We start from the raw sequence: 18,715 nt of genomic DNA, 5'->3' as shown, positions 1-18,715 counted from the left end.
TGGAACAGTGTCTTTATTTTTAATATCTGCACTTCCCCTTGGGCTCAGCAATTTAGACAATTTTCCTTTTCTAGTTTTACCCGGGTTCTGATAGAGAATACCATTTTAAACAAGTTTACTTCAAATATCAAATGGTCTTCATTATCTTAGTATCCTTTGTTGAAGAAGCAGTGTACTACTGGGAGCTAGATGAACACATGTAAACCAATAATGACAAGAAGCATATATGGGCTGCCACCATTCACCAGCTAGCTCCCAGTAGTGCACTGCTGCTCCTTAGCCTAGATATGATTTATAACAAAGGATACCAAGAGAATGAAGGAAATTAGATAACAGAAGTAAATTGGAAAATGTAAAACTGCATGCTGTTTGAATCATGAACGTTTCATGTTATAATATGTTTTCACTGTATTTTCTGGTAAAAATTTGAATACTTAGTCTTTTCCTTTGCATATAAAATTTACCTTGTTCTTATTTTAAAGGGCCATAATACCCAAATGTTTAAACACTTGAAAGTGATGCAGCATAGCTGTAAAAAGCTGACTAGAAAATATCTCCTGAACATCTCTATGTAAAAAAGAAAGATATTTTACCTCAAAAGTTCCTCAGTAGCCACCTCCCATTGTAAAGGATTTCTAAGCAGCATTTTAGTGTGTCTGTCCTGGGACAGCTGAAAGGATGAGCCTCGTGCACTCTCATGTTATTTCACCAATCAGGTAAAGGAAGCTTACTATGAAATCTCATGAGAGTTAAGTCAAATCTCATGAGATCACAGTAAGAGTTCATGACCTCAGCACTGCTGATGCTGATTGGCTGCTGTTCATTTCTTCATTTTTTTTTTTTATTTTTTTTTACCTGCAGATGGGAGCAGCTGAGTATAACTTTTTACACAGAACTTACTCTGCTGAGCTGAGGAAGTTGTGAGGTAAAATATCTTCCTTTTTTTATATAGAGATGCTCAGGTGATATTTTCCTGTCAGCTTTTTACTGTTATACTGCATCAGTTTCAAGTGATTTAGCATATGAGTATTATGTCCCTTTAAGCATTAAATGGACAGAAAGATCCAAACTCAAAATGTATATAGCTGCATTTAGATTTTAAACAGAAGAATGTTTTCAATATACTTCCTATACCAAAAAAAAAACTTTAAAAAAGGGACACTAAATTCAATATTTTTCTTATGATTTAGAAAGCATACAATTTTAAGCAATTTTCTAATTTACTCCTATAATCAATTTGTCTTCGTTCTCTTGCTATCTTTATTTGAAAAAGGAACCCAAGCTTTGGAGCCAACCCCATTTTTGGTTCAGCACCTGCGTTGCTCTTGCTAATTGGTGGCTAAATGTATCCACCAACCAGCAGAGCACTATCCAGGGTGCTGAACCAAAATGGGCCAGCTCCTTAGCTTAGGTTCCTGCTTTTTCAAATGAAGATAGCAAGAAAATGAAGAAAATTAATAGGAGGCAAAATTAGAAAGTTGCACACTCTATATGAGCTATGAAAGGGGAAAAAAAAAAAAAAAAAAAAAAGGACATTAGGTTTATTATCCCTTTAAGTAACAATTATGGATTGTCCTATACAACAGCACTCAGATACTTCACCTTCTCAGAGTCAGTGGTTTGGATGACAAACTAAAAAAGGACATGAAACCCAAAGTTTATGATTCAGACAGGGCATACAATTTTTTACAGCTTCCAATGTATTTCTGTTATCAAATTTGCATTGTTCTGATATTATTTTTAGTTAGATTCCAAGGTAGGTAGTTAACATGTCTGGAACATTGCGTGGCAGTAAAAAAGTGCTGCCCTCTAGTGATCTGGCAAATGTATAACATTCTTGAAAACTGCTACCATATAGTGCAGCAGACACATGCACTCTCCTGAGCTTAACCCCTTAATGACCGAGGACGTACGCCATACGTCCTCAGAAAAAATACAGTTAACGCCTGAGGACGTATGGCGTATGCTTTCCGGTTATTGCAGGATGCCTCGATATTGAGGCATCCTGCAATAACAATTTGTACCCCTCCGGTGCAGAGAGAGCCACTCTGTGGCCCTCTCTACACCGGACATTGATGGCCGCATTCGTTGGTGGGTGGGAGCTGCAGTGGGAGGCGGGTGGGCGGCCATCGATGGGTTCTAAGACACAGAGGGGGGTGGTATCGGGGGCGGGACAGTCGGCCGCGCAAACAATGCGCGCGTGCACGGGGGGTCGGCCCGCGTGCACGGGGAGGGAGCGGGTGGGAACCGCTACACTACATAAAATTATCAAAGTATAAGTGGGAGGAAAGGGGGAAGAAATGCCCCAAAAAAGTAATCTACGGCATCTGGGAGGGGGTGGGGGTTGGTCTTGGGCTACACTACAGAAAAAAATAAAACAACAAATAAAAAAGAGACTATATAGTGTAAACTGCGTACTGGCAGACAGCTGCCAGTACCCAAGATGGCTGCCAAGAGGGTAGAGGGGGAGGTTAGAGAGCTGTTTGGGGGGGGGGATCCTACACAGCAGCATATGTAAATATGCAAAGGGGGGAAAAAAGAAAAAAAGAATGCCTTTTATTTTAGTACTGGCAGACTTTCTGGGGGAGGTAAGAGAGCCGTTTGGGAGGGATCTGGAGGGGGTGATGTGTCAGGTGGGAGGCTGATCTCTACACTAAAGCTAAAATTAACCTTGCAAGCTACCTAATTAACCCCTTCACTGCTAGCCATAATACACGTGTGATGCGCAGCGGCATTTAGCGGCCTTCTAAATACCAAAAAACAACGCCAAAGCCATATATGTCTGCTATTTCTGAACAAAGGGGATCCCAGAGAAGCATTTACAACCATTTATGCCATAATTACACAAGCTGTTTGTAAATGATTTCAGTGAGAAACCTAAAATTTGGAAAAATTTTACGTTTTTTTTAATTTTATCGCATATGGCGGTGAAATGGTGGTATGAAATATACCAAAATGGGCCTAGATCAATACTTTGGGTTGTCTACTACATTACACTAAAGCTAAAATTACCCCAAAAAGCTCCCTACATGCTCCCTAATTAACCCCTTCACTGCTGGGCATAATACACGTGTGGTGCGCAATGGCATTTTGCGGCCTTCTAATTACTAAAAAGCAAATCCAAAGCCATATATGTCTGCTATTTCTGAACAAAGAGAAAAAATTACAACCATTTATGCCATAATTGCACAAGCTGTTTGTAAATAATTTCAATGAGAAACCTAAAGTTTGTAAAAAAAAAAAAAAAGTGAAAAAAAAGTGAACTTTTTTTTTTTTATTTGATCGCATTTGGCGGTGAAATGGTGGCATGAAATATACCAAATTGGCCTAGATCAATACTTTGGGATGTCTTCTAAAAAAAAGATATACATGTCATGGGATATTTAGGTATTCCTGACAGATATCAGTGTTCTAATGTAACTAGCGCTAATTTAAAAAAAAAGTGGTTTGGAAATAGCAAAGTGCTACTTGTATTTATGGCCCTATAACTTGCAAAAAAAGCAAAGAACATGTAAACATTGGGTATTTATAAACTCTGGACAAAATTTAGAAACTATTTAGCATGGGTATTTTTTGGTGGTTGTAGATGTGTAACAGATTTTGGGGGTCAAAGTTAGAAAAAGTGTGTTTTTTTTTTCATTTTTTCCTGATATTTTATAATTTTTTTATAGTAAATTATAAGATATGATGAAAATAATGGTATCTTTATAAAGTCCATTTAATGGCGAGAAAAACGGTATATAATATGTGTGGGTACAGTAAATGAGTAAGAGGAAAATTACAGCTAAACACAAACACCGCAGAAATGTAAAAATAGCCTTGGTCCCAAACGAACAGAAAATGGAAAAGTGCTGTGGTCATTAAGGGGTTAAACTTCTTGCTTCTCAACAAAAGGATAAGAAAAAATAAATAAAATATATATATATATATATATATATATATATATATATATATATATATATATATATATATATATATATATATATATATATATATATTACACACACAATTTTAAACAACTTTCCAATTTACTTCTAAACCCCCCCCAATAGTTTTTATTCACAATTGAGGTCTTCACAGATGCAATACACATTACTGCCAGTGATAGGAGCATGCATAGTGTTTAAATCCCCAGAGCCTTTAGTAACAGTACTAACTTTTACTAGAAGCATTTTTGCTAAAGGAAGTAGAATAAATCATTTGTTTTGAAGCAACACAGACAACACTGTAGATCTGGAACAATTTGGCATTTCCTACATAATATTGTGCACCAGTTAATTGCTGCAGAAAGATAAAGAAGAACAAAACAAAGCTGAAAATCCTAATTAAAAACGTGCAGTGTAACAAAAACAAAAAAAGGGGGGGGGGGGGGTACTAAGGATCATGTGTCAAAAGCTGACAAGCTGTTTTTCAGGTTTGTTTTTGAATGTTCCTACTCACTGAACCAGTAAACTTTAATAAAACAGGTTGTTCCTATACAATTTGTAGAAGAGAGTTCTAAAAGGAGATCAAAGGGCACTAAAATTATCATAAAAAAAATAATATATATATATATTATATATATAAAAAAAATTAAAAAAACAGTGCAAAGAACCCAAGAAAGGTTTTTTTTACTTAAACACCATTTAAAAAGGGACAGTCAAGTCCAAAAAAAACCAAAAAACTTTCATGGTGTAAATAAGGCATGTCATTTTAAACAACTTTCCAATTCACTTTTATCACCAATTTTGCTTTTTTCTCTTGGTATTCTTAGTTGAAAGCTAAACCTAGGAGGTTCATATGCTAATTTTTTTAGACCTTGAAGGCCGCCTCTTATGTGCATGCATTTTGACAGTTTCACCACTTATTTCATGTGTCATATAGATAACATTGAGCTCACGTACGTGAAGTTACCTAGGAGTAAGCACTGTGGCTAAAATGGAAGTCTGTCAAAAGAAATGAAATAATGGGCAATTTACAGAGGCTTAGATACAAGGTAATCGTAGAGGTAAAAGGTGTATTTATATAACGGTTTGTTGTGCAAACTCTCCAGTTGCTGAATGTTCCGATATATAGGTTTTTTTTTACTACTGTTCACTATAAACGGTCTGAGTAGGACCAAGTCAAAAGACTGCTTCTTCATATCTGAACGTTTAATACAGATTTTCTCAATGGACGGACACTCTGCACGAACATTAATGCATTGGAATAGTTTCCAGCTCCACCAATAGTCCTTCCTGACCATTTCTAATTGTAGATTAGATGTTTTCTTTTTCTGTGCACGTTGTACCAACAATGTGTTTCAATAAAGATTATTAAAAAAAAAACAAAAAAATTTTTTTTTATTTTTTTTTTTACAAATGATGATTCAGATAGGCCATTTTATACAACTTTCCATTTTACTTTTATTAACTAATTTGCATTATTCTCTTGGTATTGTGTCGAAAAGCATACCTAGGTGAGCTCAGGAGCACCGGTGCACTACCGGGAGCTTGATTATTGGTGGCTGAACTTGTATACCTCTTGTTACCGTCTCACCCTAGGTGCTCAGCTAGCTCCAAGTAGTGCACTGCTGCTCCATCAACAAAAGGATAAAGAAAGAATTAAGCAAATCTGATAATAGAAGTTTAAAAAGTGGTTTAAAAGTGTATGCGGTATCTGAATCATGAAATAAAAATATTAGGTTTAATGTCCCTCTAAAAATGGTTGATATATTGCTCTATATCGCAACACAGCAGAAATATCTTGTAAGTACAATGCGTCTACTGTCCCTTTAATGCATCACTCCCCTGTTCCTTAAATCCAATAAGCCATGACCTACCTTAAGGGTCACATCACACAAACTCTCGACTTCATAAAAATTAAGGAGCGACCTGTGGAAATCCTTCCAGGCCTCGTTAGCCTCAAAGATAAAGGGTCCGTCACCATCTCCATCACTGGAGAACGATTTGTCCTGATGGTGCAGCCGCTTTCCTTTTACTTGCTGAGATTTGGTTTCTGCATGGATAGCATCAGACTCCATCTGCAACACCAATACGTCCCACTGTTCAGCAACGTCTTCATATCAGTGTGTCAATCCAACGTATGCAGCCATTGTCCTATGTAGCAAAAGAAACATACTTATTAACTGGAACCTATAATTGGGGTACAGCACAAGCAGTGTATAAAGAGCTACAAGATCACCCAATACAAGCTATATCTAAAAAGGTATGTCAAACCTAGTAGCTGTTGGCTAAGAGAGTTTTACCCCTGGCTCATGATACACATATTTCAAAGATGCATAGGATAAAAAAAAGTTTCCAAAGGATATGAAGAAAAAGAAAATACTGTAAGAATGGACAAATCAGGAAGTGTCCGATGATGGTTTGACAATTAGGGTCAGACAAATGAAACTCACAACAGGATATCTTACATAAATCCAAAATAGACAACAAGCTGAAAACATCTAACTTTTTTTTTTTTTACAATACTAAAAACAAAGTGCATTAAAATGCATGTAATGCCCCTTTAAGTGAAAGGGACACTGAACTGCTGGGTACAACAACTAAAGCAGGGATACAGCTCTGTTCAAAATCATTCTCATTTTAACCCATTACGGATGCCAGTTGGTGGTGTCCACCATAAAAAATCCTGATCTTCCCCATCTTGGTACATAATATTCGGGGAAAACTGACATAAGCAGTGCACTTTTACAAATTGATGGTATTGAAAGGGTTAAAAAAAATAAAAAAAAAGTTTTAATGAGAGTGGCAAGCAGAGGGGGGTGGGGAAACAATCCCATAGTGTGAGTTGTATTTGTGCCCAGCAGTTTAATGCCGTTTAGAACTGTATATTTTTTGAGGGTGACAAGAAGTGCAGGTGTATATCTTGGCTCTTGGGACTAGATACACACTCCCTGTTAAGCAGACCTTCTGCTACTTCGTTAGTGCACAGTGACACCTCAAAACAAAGACATTTCATTTCCTCATTACAGGAACAATTTGCTCTAAAAAAAAGACAAATGCATTCTAAAAATCAGTCTTCAATGCTGCTTTTAAGGCAAAGATTATGGAACTTCTTGAAGCCAAGAAGCTACGCCTTGTAACATTTATATTAATAATACATAAATGTAAAAATATCACAACCAACCAAAAGTGCAATAAAGTTAAAAATAAAACAGTGCACTTTTTTTTTTTTTTTTTTTTAAATCATGGGGAACAACACTATGGGATATATTACATTGACTGGTAAGCTTTACCAATGCTCTCATTACATGGCCAACTCCATTAACCCCTTAATGACAACTGACGTACCAGGTACGTCATGCATTAACAAGCAGTTAATGACAATGGACGTACCTGGTACGTCAGTTGTCAAACAGAGTGCTGGAAGCGATCACAAATGCTTCCAGCAGCTCTGAGGGTATTGCAGTGATGCCTCGATATGGAGGCATCCTGCAATACCACTTTACAAGCCCCCGATGCAGAGAGAGCCACTCTGTGGCCCTCTCTGCACCGGTAGCGATAGTGCCGGGTGTGAGCGTGCGCGTGCACCCATTAGCCACACTGACACCAATGAATGATGCAGAAAGGGGAAAAAAAAAAAAGGGATTTAAAAAAAAAAAATATATATATATAAAAGGATCTGGGAGGGGGTGGGGGTATTGTGGGGGGCTGCTACACTACAGAAATAGTTTTTTAAGTAAAAATAAAATAAAAATACTTTTTGGGGGGTTTTTGGGGCCAAACTGGGTTCTGGCAGACAGCTGCCAGTACCCAAGATGGTGGTAATTAGGTAGGGGAGAGGGTTAGAGAGCTGGAGGGGGGATCAGGGAGGTTGGGGCTAAGGCAGGGGTCCATCACAGCTAAAATACTTTATTATTTTTATTTAAAAAAAAACAAACTCTTTTATTTAGTACTGGCAGACTTTCTGCCAGTACTTAGATGGCGGGAACAATTGTGGGGTGGGGGAGGGAAGAGAGCTGTTTGGGAGGGATCAGGGGGTGGGATGTGTCAGTTGGGAGGCTGATCTCTAAAATTAACCCTGCAAGCTCCCTACAAGCTACCTAATGTATTAACCCCTATCCTGCCCCCCACTACACCGCCGCCACTGTAATAAAATTATTAACCCCTAAACCTAAGTCTAACACTAACCCTAACACCCCCCTAACTTAAATATTAATTAAATAAATCTAAATAATATTTCTATTATTAACTAAATTAATCCTATTTAAAACTAAATACTTACCTATAAAATAAACCCTAATATAGCTACAATATAAATAATAATTATATTGTAGCTATGTTAGGATTTATTTTTATTTTACAGGCAAATTTCCATTTATTTTAACTAGGAACAATAGCTATTAACTATTTAATAGTTTACCTAGCTAAAATAAAGAGAAATTTACCTGTAAAATAAAAACTTACCTAAGTTACAATTACACCTAACACTACACTATACTTTAATAAATGAATCCTATTTAAAACTAAATACTTACCTGTAAAATAAACCCCAAGATAGCTACAATATAATTAATAATTACATTGTAGCTATCTTAGGATTTATATTTATTTTACAGGCAACTTTGTATTTATTTTAGCTAGTTAGAATAGTTATTAAAGGGACAGTTTACTCAAAAATTTTCTCCCCTTTAATTTGTTCCCAATGATCCACTTTACCTGCTGGAGTGTATTAAATTGTTTACAAATAGCTCCTTTACCCTTATATAGGCATTTTAAATTGTTGATTTAGCATGTGGTATCCCCACCTATTCTGAAAGTTTGTGGCCGCGCGTACCAGCCATAGATAAGCTTTGTAAACACAGCCAGCAGAAGAAATTACACTCCCAGTCGGATATAGCAGAGATAAGGTAATACAATGTTGATTTTCCATTGTTCTCTCAAAGTACTGGTGATTTTTTTAAGGACAGATATAAGATAAAGTAGCAGGTATATGTGCACAATGTGATACAGTAATGAGATCTGATTATACCTACAAGCTCAACCCATTTTATTAGGTTGTGGCTTCAAAACACAAAATCAGAGCTTTAATATACACAAATAAGCCTTAAAAAGCTAATTTTCATACATTTTTTACTCTGCAGTTGGTAAAAAAAGTAATTGTAAACACATTAAGGGAAAAACTATTTTACAGTATACTGTCCCTTTAAATAGTTATTAACTATTTAATAACTACCTAGCTAAAAGAAATACAAAATTACCTGTAAAAGAAATCCTAACCTAAGCTCAATTAAACCTAACACTACACTATCATTAAATAAATTAAATTAAATACAATTACATAAACTAACTAAAGTACAAAAAATAAAAAAGCTAAGTTACAAAAAAAAAAAAAATAGGTTACAAACATTTTAAAAATATTACAACAATTTTAAGCTAATTACACCTAATCTAAGCCCCTAATAAAATAACAAAGCCCCCCAAAATAAAAAAAGATTCCCTACCCTATTCTACATTAAAAAAGTTCAAAGCGCTTTTACCTTACCAGCCCTTAAAAGGGCCTTTTGTGGGGCATGCCCCAAAGAATTCAGCTCTTTTGCCTGTAAAAGAAAAATACAACCCGCCCCCCAACATTAAAACCCACCACCCACATACCCCTAATCTAAACCAAACCCCCCTTAAAATAACCTAACACTAATCCCCTGAAGATCATCCTACCTTTAGTCGTCTTCACTCAGCCGAGCCACCGATGGAACTAATGAGGAGATCCGGAGCGGCAGAAGTGATCCTCCAAGGGGCGCTGAAGAAATCTTCCATCCGATGAAGTGATCCTCCAGGCGGCGCTGAAGAAGTCTTCTATCCGGGCGATGTCATCTTCCAAGCGGGGTCTTCAATCTTCATCCCGCCGACGCGGAACATCCTTCTTTCCCAGACTACCGACGAATGAAGGCTCCTTTAAGGGACGTCATCCGAGATGGCGTCCCTTCAATTCCGATTGGCTGATAGGATTCTATCAACCAATCGGAATTAAGGTAGGAAAAATCTGATTGGCTGATTGAAGTTCAATCCGATTGGCTGATCCAATCAGCCAATCAGATTGAGCTTGCATTCTATTGGCTGATCCGATCAGCCAATCGGATTGAACTTCAATCTGATTGGCTGATTCAATCAGATTTTTCCTACCTTAATTCCGATTGGCTGATAGAATCCTATCAGCCAATCAGAATTGAAGGGACGCCATCTTGGATGATGTCCCTTAAAAGGAGCCTTCATTCGTCGGTAGTCCGTCGGGAAAGAAGGATGTTTTGCGTCGGCGGGATGAAGATTGAAGACCCCGCTTGGAAGAGGACATCGCCCGGATAGAAGACTTCTTCAGCGCCACCTGGAGGATCACTTCATCGGATGGAAGATTTCTTCAGCGCCCCTTGGAGGATCACTTCTGCCGCTCCGGATCTCCTCTTTAGTTCCATCAGTGGCTTGGCTGAGTGAAGACGACTAAAGGTAGGATGATCTTCAGGGGATTAGTGTTAGGTTATTTTAAGGGGGGTTTGGGTTAGATTAGGGGTATGTGGGTGGTGGGTTTTAATGTTGGGGGGGGGGTTGTATTTTTCTTTTACAGGCAAAAGAGCTGAATTATTTGGGGCATGCCCCACAAAAGGCCCTTTTAAGGGCTGGTAAGGTAAAAGAGCTTTGAACTTTTTTAATGTAGAATAGGGTAGGGATTTTTTTTATTTTGGGGGGCTTTGTTATTTTATTAGGGGGCTTAGATTAGGTGTAATTAGCTTAAAAATTGTTGTAATATTTTTTAAATGTTTGTAACTTATTTTTTTTATTTTTTGTACTTTAGTTAGTTTATGTAATTATATTTAATTGTAGTTATTTGTATTTAATTTATTTAATGATAGTGTAGTGTTAGGTTTAATTGTAACTTAGGTTAGGATTTATTTTACAGGTGATTTTGTATTTCTTTTAGCTAGGTAGTTATTAAATAGTTAATAACTATTTAATAACTATTCTAACTAGCTAAAATAAATACAAAGTTGCCTGTAAAATAAATATAAATCCTAAGATAGCTACAATGTAATTATTAATTATATTGTAGCTATCTTAGGGTTTATTTTACAGGTAAGTATTTAATTTTAAATAGGAATAATTTATTTAATGATAGTGTAGTGTTAGGTGTAATTGTAACTTAGGTTAGTTTTTATTTTACAGGTAAATTTCTCTTTATTTTAGCTAGGTAAGCTATTAAATAGTTAATAACTATTTAATAGCTATTGTACCTGGTTAAAATAAATTTAAAGTTACCTGTAAAATAAAAATAAATCCTAACATAGCTACAATATAATTATTATTTATATTGTAGCTATATTAGCGTTTATTTTATAGGTAAGTATTTAGTTTTAAATAGGATTAATTTAGTTCATAATAAAAATATTATTTAGATTTATTTAATTAATATGTAAGTTAGGGGGGTGTTAGGGTTAGTGTTAGACTTAGGTTTAGGGGTTAATAATTTTATTACAGTGGCGGCGGTGTAGTGGGGGGCAGGATAGGGGTTAATAAATGTATTATAGGTGGCGACGGTGTAGGGGGGAAGATTAGGGGTTAATAAATTTAATATAGGTTGCGGCGGTTTAGGGGTTAATACATTTATTATAGTTGCGGCGGGGTCAGGGAGCGGCGGTTTAGGGGTTAATATGTATAGAGTAGCTTGCGCTGGGCTCCGGGAGCGGCGGTTTAGGGGTTAAACAGTTTATTAGCGTGGCAGTGGGCTCCGGTTTAGGGGGTAATAATTTATTTAGTTGCGGCGGTGTAGGGAGGGCATATTAGGGGTGTTTAGACTCGGGGTACATGTTAGGGTGTTCTGTGTAGACATCTCCCATAGGAATCAATGGGATGTCTGTCAGCAGCGAACTTGTACTTTCGTTATGGTCAGACTCCCATTGATTCCTATGGGATCCGCTGCCTCCAGGGCGGCGGATTGAAAACCAGGTACGCTGGGCCGTAAAAGTGCCGAGCGTACCTGCTAGTTTTTTGATAACTAGCAAAAGTAGTCAGATTGTGCCGCACTTGTGTGCGGAGCATCTGGAGTGACGTAAGAATCGATCTGTGTCGGACTGAGTCCGGCGGATCGAAGCTTACGTCACAAAATTCTACTTTTGCCGGTCTCTAGCCTTTAATAACTAAGGCGAATCAGCCTTGCAACAAATACGCTGCGGAATTCCAGCGTATTTGAGGTTGACGGCTTGATAACTAGGCCCCCAAGTATCGGTGCATTTGCACGAGTACAAGTACTGGTGAAAGTACTTGGTATCGGTACCGATACTAGTATCAGTGCATTCCTACCATGGACTCTGCACTACTATGTGTTTAAACACAGCAAAGGAGGTTAAACATACAGCAGAAGTACTGCTCGAGACCCACAGAGCACTGCTGGTCCAGAGTGGAAACTGACGCTCACACAATCAATTGCACTAGTCACATGACTAAGATGTGGAACTAGTGCTGCTGATTAGATCAGCGGCATATTCGGTTTGGGACCAGCAGTGCTCTGTGGGTTCAGAGAGGTAATTCTACTGTGTGTTTAACACAAAGAAGTCCAGATTCGATAGTCTTAAAAATTACATGCCCTAACAAAATTATAGCATGTAACTTGTCCACTTGTATAGCCATTCAATGCCACCACATCAGAAAGTAAACAAACAAAAGTTAAAACTAAATAAAAAGACATAACCGAAAAAGGTTTCGCAGATTAGCCATTCCCTCACTTATGACAATTCTCCTTTACAAGAAGCACATTGGAGTTTCATAGAAGGTGAACTTTGTTTGCTTAACAGTCCTGGTGAATATTTATACTGTAACAACGTGGAAACAAATGTACATTCCTATACATAAACACTACATTTACAACATGTAATTACCAAGAGTTGTTTCCATAAACAAATGAAAACAAGTCTTAAAGTCACAGATGAAAAATCCATTCAAAACGGTTTGATAATAAAAAAAAAAAAAAAAAAAAAAAAAAAAAAAGTGTAGAATGTTATAAATTGGCAGCGGTGAAATCCAAGCAATCAAAACCATGAAGGCTTTCTTGCAATGCATCTCTTTTGGTGCCATTGCCAAATAGGGCTTTAAAAGAAAGTGTACTAAAAAAAAATTGATTTATCCCGTTTCCAGTGACTTGTTATACCAGAAGCAGAGTATAAAAAAAATGATATACATATGTATGAGAAATTGTTATTTTAGGTTTATTTTGCAAAATGTAATAGCAGGGTTTGTTCTTTTTTGGGCTAGCAATTAAATCAGATCTTATTTTATCGCTTTCTGTACACACACATGCTTCTTAATATTATATATGTCTGTATACCAAAGCCTTGGAGAGAACAACTGAAAATTAGCAATTTTATTACTTATCTCTCATAAACCCCACTGGGAGTGTAATTTTGTCTGCTGGTTAGGTTTACACAGCTTTTATTTAGCAAATATTTAAAGGGATATGAAACCCAAAATGTCTCATGTTTCAAATAGAGGATGAAATTTTAACCAACTTTCTAATCTACTTCTATTATAATTTTCCCCCCTTTTCTTTGTATCTTTTGTTGAAAAGCAGGGACATAAAACCAGGAAACTGCCCTTTTCTGTAGCCCTATATGGCAGCAGTTTTGCAAAAATCTTATTCCTTTGCAAGAGCACTAGATGGCAGCACTATTTCCTGCCATGTAGTGCTCCAATACACTCTAGTTGCACATTTACAACTAAAATCCCTAACCATAAATTAACCAAGGAACACAACAACTACACAATTATATTCTGAGAAAGGTCAGATAATAATGGCACAGACACTGCTCTATATAGCTCCTACTCGCATGCACAGGGCAAACCCACTGTTAAAGAATCTTGTTTGGCACAAATAATTTATGAAAAACTTTAGGTCCATTGGCGGCAGTAACCAGTCATGTAGCTATTACAACTTCATGATTATTATTATTCGTAAACCTGTGATATGCTATACTTTAAAATCACCATAATTATAATAAATACTGTACCTATTACAGGTGGCCCTCTGTTTACGCCGTTTCAGAATAACAAACTTTTTTTTCCAGTCATCGGACTGCTATTAAAATGCATTAAAAATCAGTGCACTAATTAAAATAGCCAGTAGGTGGAGCTGTCCGCTTGTGTTTCAGCAAAGTTAAGCTAGTTTAACAGCCTGAAATTGATCTGTGTACACAGATCAGACAAGACCTATCGAGCAAGATCTTGCAGCCACTTCCCTATTATCTTCCTGTCCAGTCCAGCTGCTTGAGATGAGAGTGACTAACTGCCTATTAATCACTACAGATTGAAATGCATAGAATAGGTGCAGAACCAATATTATCTAACATGCTAACAATGCAGAGAACTGATTGCAGAAAAATGAAAATAAAAAAATGTTTTTGTTCATTAAACTTGGTTTGATGATGATACAACCTATATTATTGGGTTTATAATGCTGTTTAGCATTTAAAGTCTTCATTTCAAACCTTTAAATATAATGTATTAGGTGTTACTTATGACAATTTTGAGAGGGGCCTGGAACCTAACTCCCTCACTTTCCATTGACTTACATTATAAACTGGGTTTCAGTTTACAGCGGTTTCGATTTACAACCATTCCTCCTGGAACCTAACCCCGGCGTAAACTGAGGGCTACCTGTACTTATTTATGGCCTACAATTAGGGTTGTACCGATACCATTTTTTTTAAGACCGAGTACAAGTACCGATACTTTTTTTCAAATACTCACCGATACCAATTACTGATACTTCTTTTTTAATATCATGACAGTTTTCCAAGCACAATGCAGATTAATGAATTAAGATAGCTTCTTTATAATTATGAACTGCAACTCAAAAGACATTTTGAAATAATAAAACTGTTTTATTTGTTGTCACAAAGTTCACAGAAAATGTTTCTAAATAAAAAATATTACAATCAAATATATTAATTATGACAACAATAAATAACAGCTGCAGCAGCTGTGGCTGGAAAGCTACAATTTAAAGGGGTGATTACTGGATGCTATTGGGTTGTATGGTGCCTATATAACATCAATCTGACATTTGTATTTAATACAAAGTAATATAATTTAATTCTGGAAAAAATATTGGGAAAGGAGTGTCCCAGTAATCCCCTATGAGAAAAATGGGGCATTTGAATTCTTCTGACTAGGACTGGTCTTCATATTTTTCCAGGGCTGCTTTTTTTTTTCTCAGTCCTCAGAGTACATTATGTTTTGAACATACTTGTTCAAGATGAGAACTAGCAGTATAACAGGCAATCTAGCTATTTGAATATTTTTTAAAAGTTAGTGGCAAGTTCTTTTTAATGAACAGAAGCATCTCTGTATGTTCAGCTATAATTCTGTTTCTGCTATCAGTAAGGACGTTTGACGCTAAGCTGAACAGTCTTTCACTTTTCACACTACTGCATGGGGCAGAAATATATTTTTGGGCCATTTTAGCCAGAGCTGGAAATCTCAGTTTATTAACTGCCCAGTACTTCAGAGGTTTGCCTGAACGAGGTGTATAGTAGCAGCTTTTGGAGCACTGCTCTGACATACAATAATACAAATAACAGCAAATTGTATTGGCAGAACAGAAGCGAACAAGTTTTAGTTAAGTTTCCACTCATTGTCAATTGACACAGAGGGGCTTCATATACGCCCCCTTATTACAATATACTCAGTGGAAAATATCAATTGAGAAAAAAATTTTTTTATGTAAAAGGCCAGAAAACTAGACATTCGGCCTTGAGATACGATAACAAGAAATATAGAGACCATGTTGATACTAGCAAGCATCGTTAGTCCACAAGAACAAATGTCAGTAGACTAAGGTTGAGAATAACAAAAGCAAAATATATTGAGAACAATAGTTCAGTGTTAAAACTTAGAAATGCCGACAAGATACAAAATGCTAAAGTGACAAGATGGAGGCAGATTGGTTATACATTCTTACACCTACCTAGGCATCTCTTCAACAAAGAATATGGAGAGAAAGGACATTTGATAATAGAAGTAAAGTGTAAACTTTTTTTTTTTTTTTTTTTTAAAGTGTATGCTTTATCTAGATCAAAAAAAAAAAAGAACATTTTTGGGATTCATATCCCTTTAAGTATAGAAAATTTCAGTATAGGTGGTGACAGCACAAACAAAAACAGCTGTTTCAAATGCAGATATAAAAAAAATGTAAAGGAGCTATTTGAAAACAATTTAATACACTCCAGCAGGTAAAATTACTAATTGGGAACAAATTAAAGTGGAGAAAAATACAGGGTACTCTATCCCTTTAAAATCATATATTTTTTAAAATTATCAAGACATTTAAAAAAAAAACAAAAAAAAAAAAAAAAAAAAAAAAAAACTTTTCTTTGCCATAAATCTAACAAAAAATATTCTGGCATAGAGATCAGACAAAAGTACTATATCATGTCACTATAGTTAATAGAGTAACACATGTAAAATGTGCAATGAGGTTTGAATCTCTACAAAAGAATGATCACACAATATATTTAATTCTGGTACCAATACATCAGAGGTTGTAGATAATTATAATAGGTATCTGCTTCTTGGACTAATATGAGGTGAAATCATATTAACACTTTCAAAGCACGAATCTCAATGGCAATACAAAACCAAAAGGTAATAAAAAAAACTTATACACTCGAGAAATGCCCCTTTACAAAATATTTAATTGCAAATAAAAAATAAACTGATCAATTAGGGAAAAAAAGGCTACTTTACTATCCACTATAACAATACCCGGCATTTATTCATACATAGTTATCCATTATAGCCAGGAAACTTGGGGAAGTCACTCTTATATACAAAGAGAAAAATCAAGAAATAATAAAAAAAAGACAATGAAAAAAAAAAGATAAAGTAAAACAGGAAATGCCTTGTTTTGTAAATAAACACATCATAGAACAGCTGAACGTTATTCACGCGCAAAATTAAAGCAAAGATAAACAAGTGATAATGGTAAAGATTAAAACTTACACACCCAGCGGCAGATAAACCTTCTACCTTGCTTAGCAGATCTAGCAGCAGCTGCTGCTTCTACGTCCAGTACCTCCTCTACTTCTACTTTGGACAAACACGCATGCGCAAATCCACATCTTTTGGTGCGTGTCCACCGTATTTGTTTTGGGCAATGCATTGCCCAATGCACATTTCATTCATTGAATACTTTTTGGTCACGGAGGTTTGTTAGGTTGCTGATCTGCTAATGACATACAATTGTAACTACTACACGTTAAAAATAGTTACTTGCTTGATTCCATATTTTTTTATTAAGTACGAATTTTTTTTTTTTTTTTATCAACGAGTTATTTTATTTTGCTGGCTTCTAGTTGGAATCTGTTGTGCTGTAGAAATAGGATGCCAGTGTTCAATATGGCTCCTTGCGAAAAAGAAAGGATGTGATAACTAAACTGTTCTGTTGGTTCCTGATAATCGAAATTCATAACAAAACTCAGAGAACGTTTTGAAGTATTTTAGCTTTCATAGTTTTCTGGTCAATTTTGTAATTTCACGAATAGAGGCTATTTTTAGACTTGCTTATTGGAAATGGCGTGTGCACAGCAAGTTGCCAGTAAGTAGTGTATTAAAAATTCCATAACAAAGTTATTAATAGATGTTCCGAATGGCACTTTCTCCCTCATTTTTAAAGCTGTAGCCTTAAATATGTAATTACCAACTATAAAGTTGCCACTCCCAGGAATTTTAATACAATATATATAATAATACATACAAAGTGGTTCCGCAAATACACTATTATTAAAGCACATGAAACCCATATTGTTTTCTTTTATCATTTAAACTGAGCTTATTAGCACATTTGTTTAATTCTCTTGGTAATGGTATAAGTTTGGGTTCTCGGACAGAATGCAAAGCACATTTGTCCGTCAGACATATGTCCAAGACTATGTCCCAGTTCGGCCGAGGGTTGATACGGTCCAGAGTGCTCTGTTCTATTTAGAGCCTTGGGGGCCGCTACCAACTCTGGGAACCTAACCATGGGTCTCACCCACATGTCTTGTGGTTCTCTGTCTGTGTATTTATCTAATCTATCTCGTGGCCGGACTGTTATCCAACGGCCATTTGTCTGCCGGAATATTATCCATCACACAAATGTCAGTCATACAAATGTCCGTTGGATAACAGTCCGGCCACAATCATTTTTTTAAAGAACCAGCAATGCACTACTGGGAGTTAGGTGAACACCACAGGTGACCAAAGGGCAAGAGCCATATATGTGCAGCCACCAATCATAAGCTAGTCCCCAGTAGAGCATTGTTGCTCCTGAGCCTACCTAAGTGTACTCTTCAACAAAGGATAGCAAAGGAATAATGCAAATTAGATAATAGAAGAAAATTGGATAGATGTTTAAAATTCCATGTTCTATCTGAATCACAAAAGTTTAATTTTTATTTTACTGTCTCTTTACCAGATATCACTGGAGCGCATCCCTAATTTTTTTGTTATGGACAGTCCTGAATTTGGTCAATCTGTCCCTAATTTTTTAAAAGGTTTTGCTGTCCTGGATTGTTCCATATGTGCCCAAATTGGTTTACTGTCCCATTAACAAGAACCAACTTTATGTTCCACACAATCAGCTGCACTTACTTCTACAATCCAAAAAGGGGGGCTGTGTCGCCTATCACAGTTTTAATTCCCAGTGACAGCAGGAAACGGTAGTTTATTTGCCCTATGCCTCCTTGAGAATGGCTGGCATGACGCTGGTAAAAGAG

The 18,715-nt window shown here is 36.3% G+C and overlaps 1 protein-coding gene across 3 annotated transcripts in view; it reads right to left on the bottom strand.

Moving 5' to 3' along the window:
- KLHL8 (kelch like family member 8) overlaps positions 1-17,054 on the bottom strand; it is a 204,553-nt gene extending 187,499 nt beyond the window's left edge. For 2 of the 3 annotated variants that reach the window (XM_053703372.1, XM_053703374.1), the window contains exons 1-2: positions 16,962-17,035; positions 5,801-6,077 (exon numbers count right to left, since the gene is read on the bottom strand). In XM_053703372.1, the coding sequence (XP_053559347.1) occupies positions 5,801-6,001 (201 nt within the window). In that variant the 5' untranslated portion in view covers positions 6,002-6,077; positions 16,962-17,035. Of the gene's footprint in view, positions 1-5,800; positions 6,078-16,961 lie in introns of all 3 variants that reach the window. The other variant, XM_053703373.1, reaches the window with a different exon arrangement.
- Positions 17,055-18,715: the final 1,661 nt, after the last annotated feature.

The sequence above is a fragment of the Bombina bombina genome, chromosome 2 (genome assembly GCF_027579735.1).
Source record: "Bombina bombina isolate aBomBom1 chromosome 2, aBomBom1.pri, whole genome shotgun sequence".
Classification (NCBI taxonomy): Eukaryota; Metazoa; Chordata; class Amphibia; order Anura; family Bombinatoridae; genus Bombina; species Bombina bombina.
The sequence above is the reverse complement of the archived record's forward strand: the minus strand, read 5'-3'. Positions and strand labels throughout refer to the sequence as shown.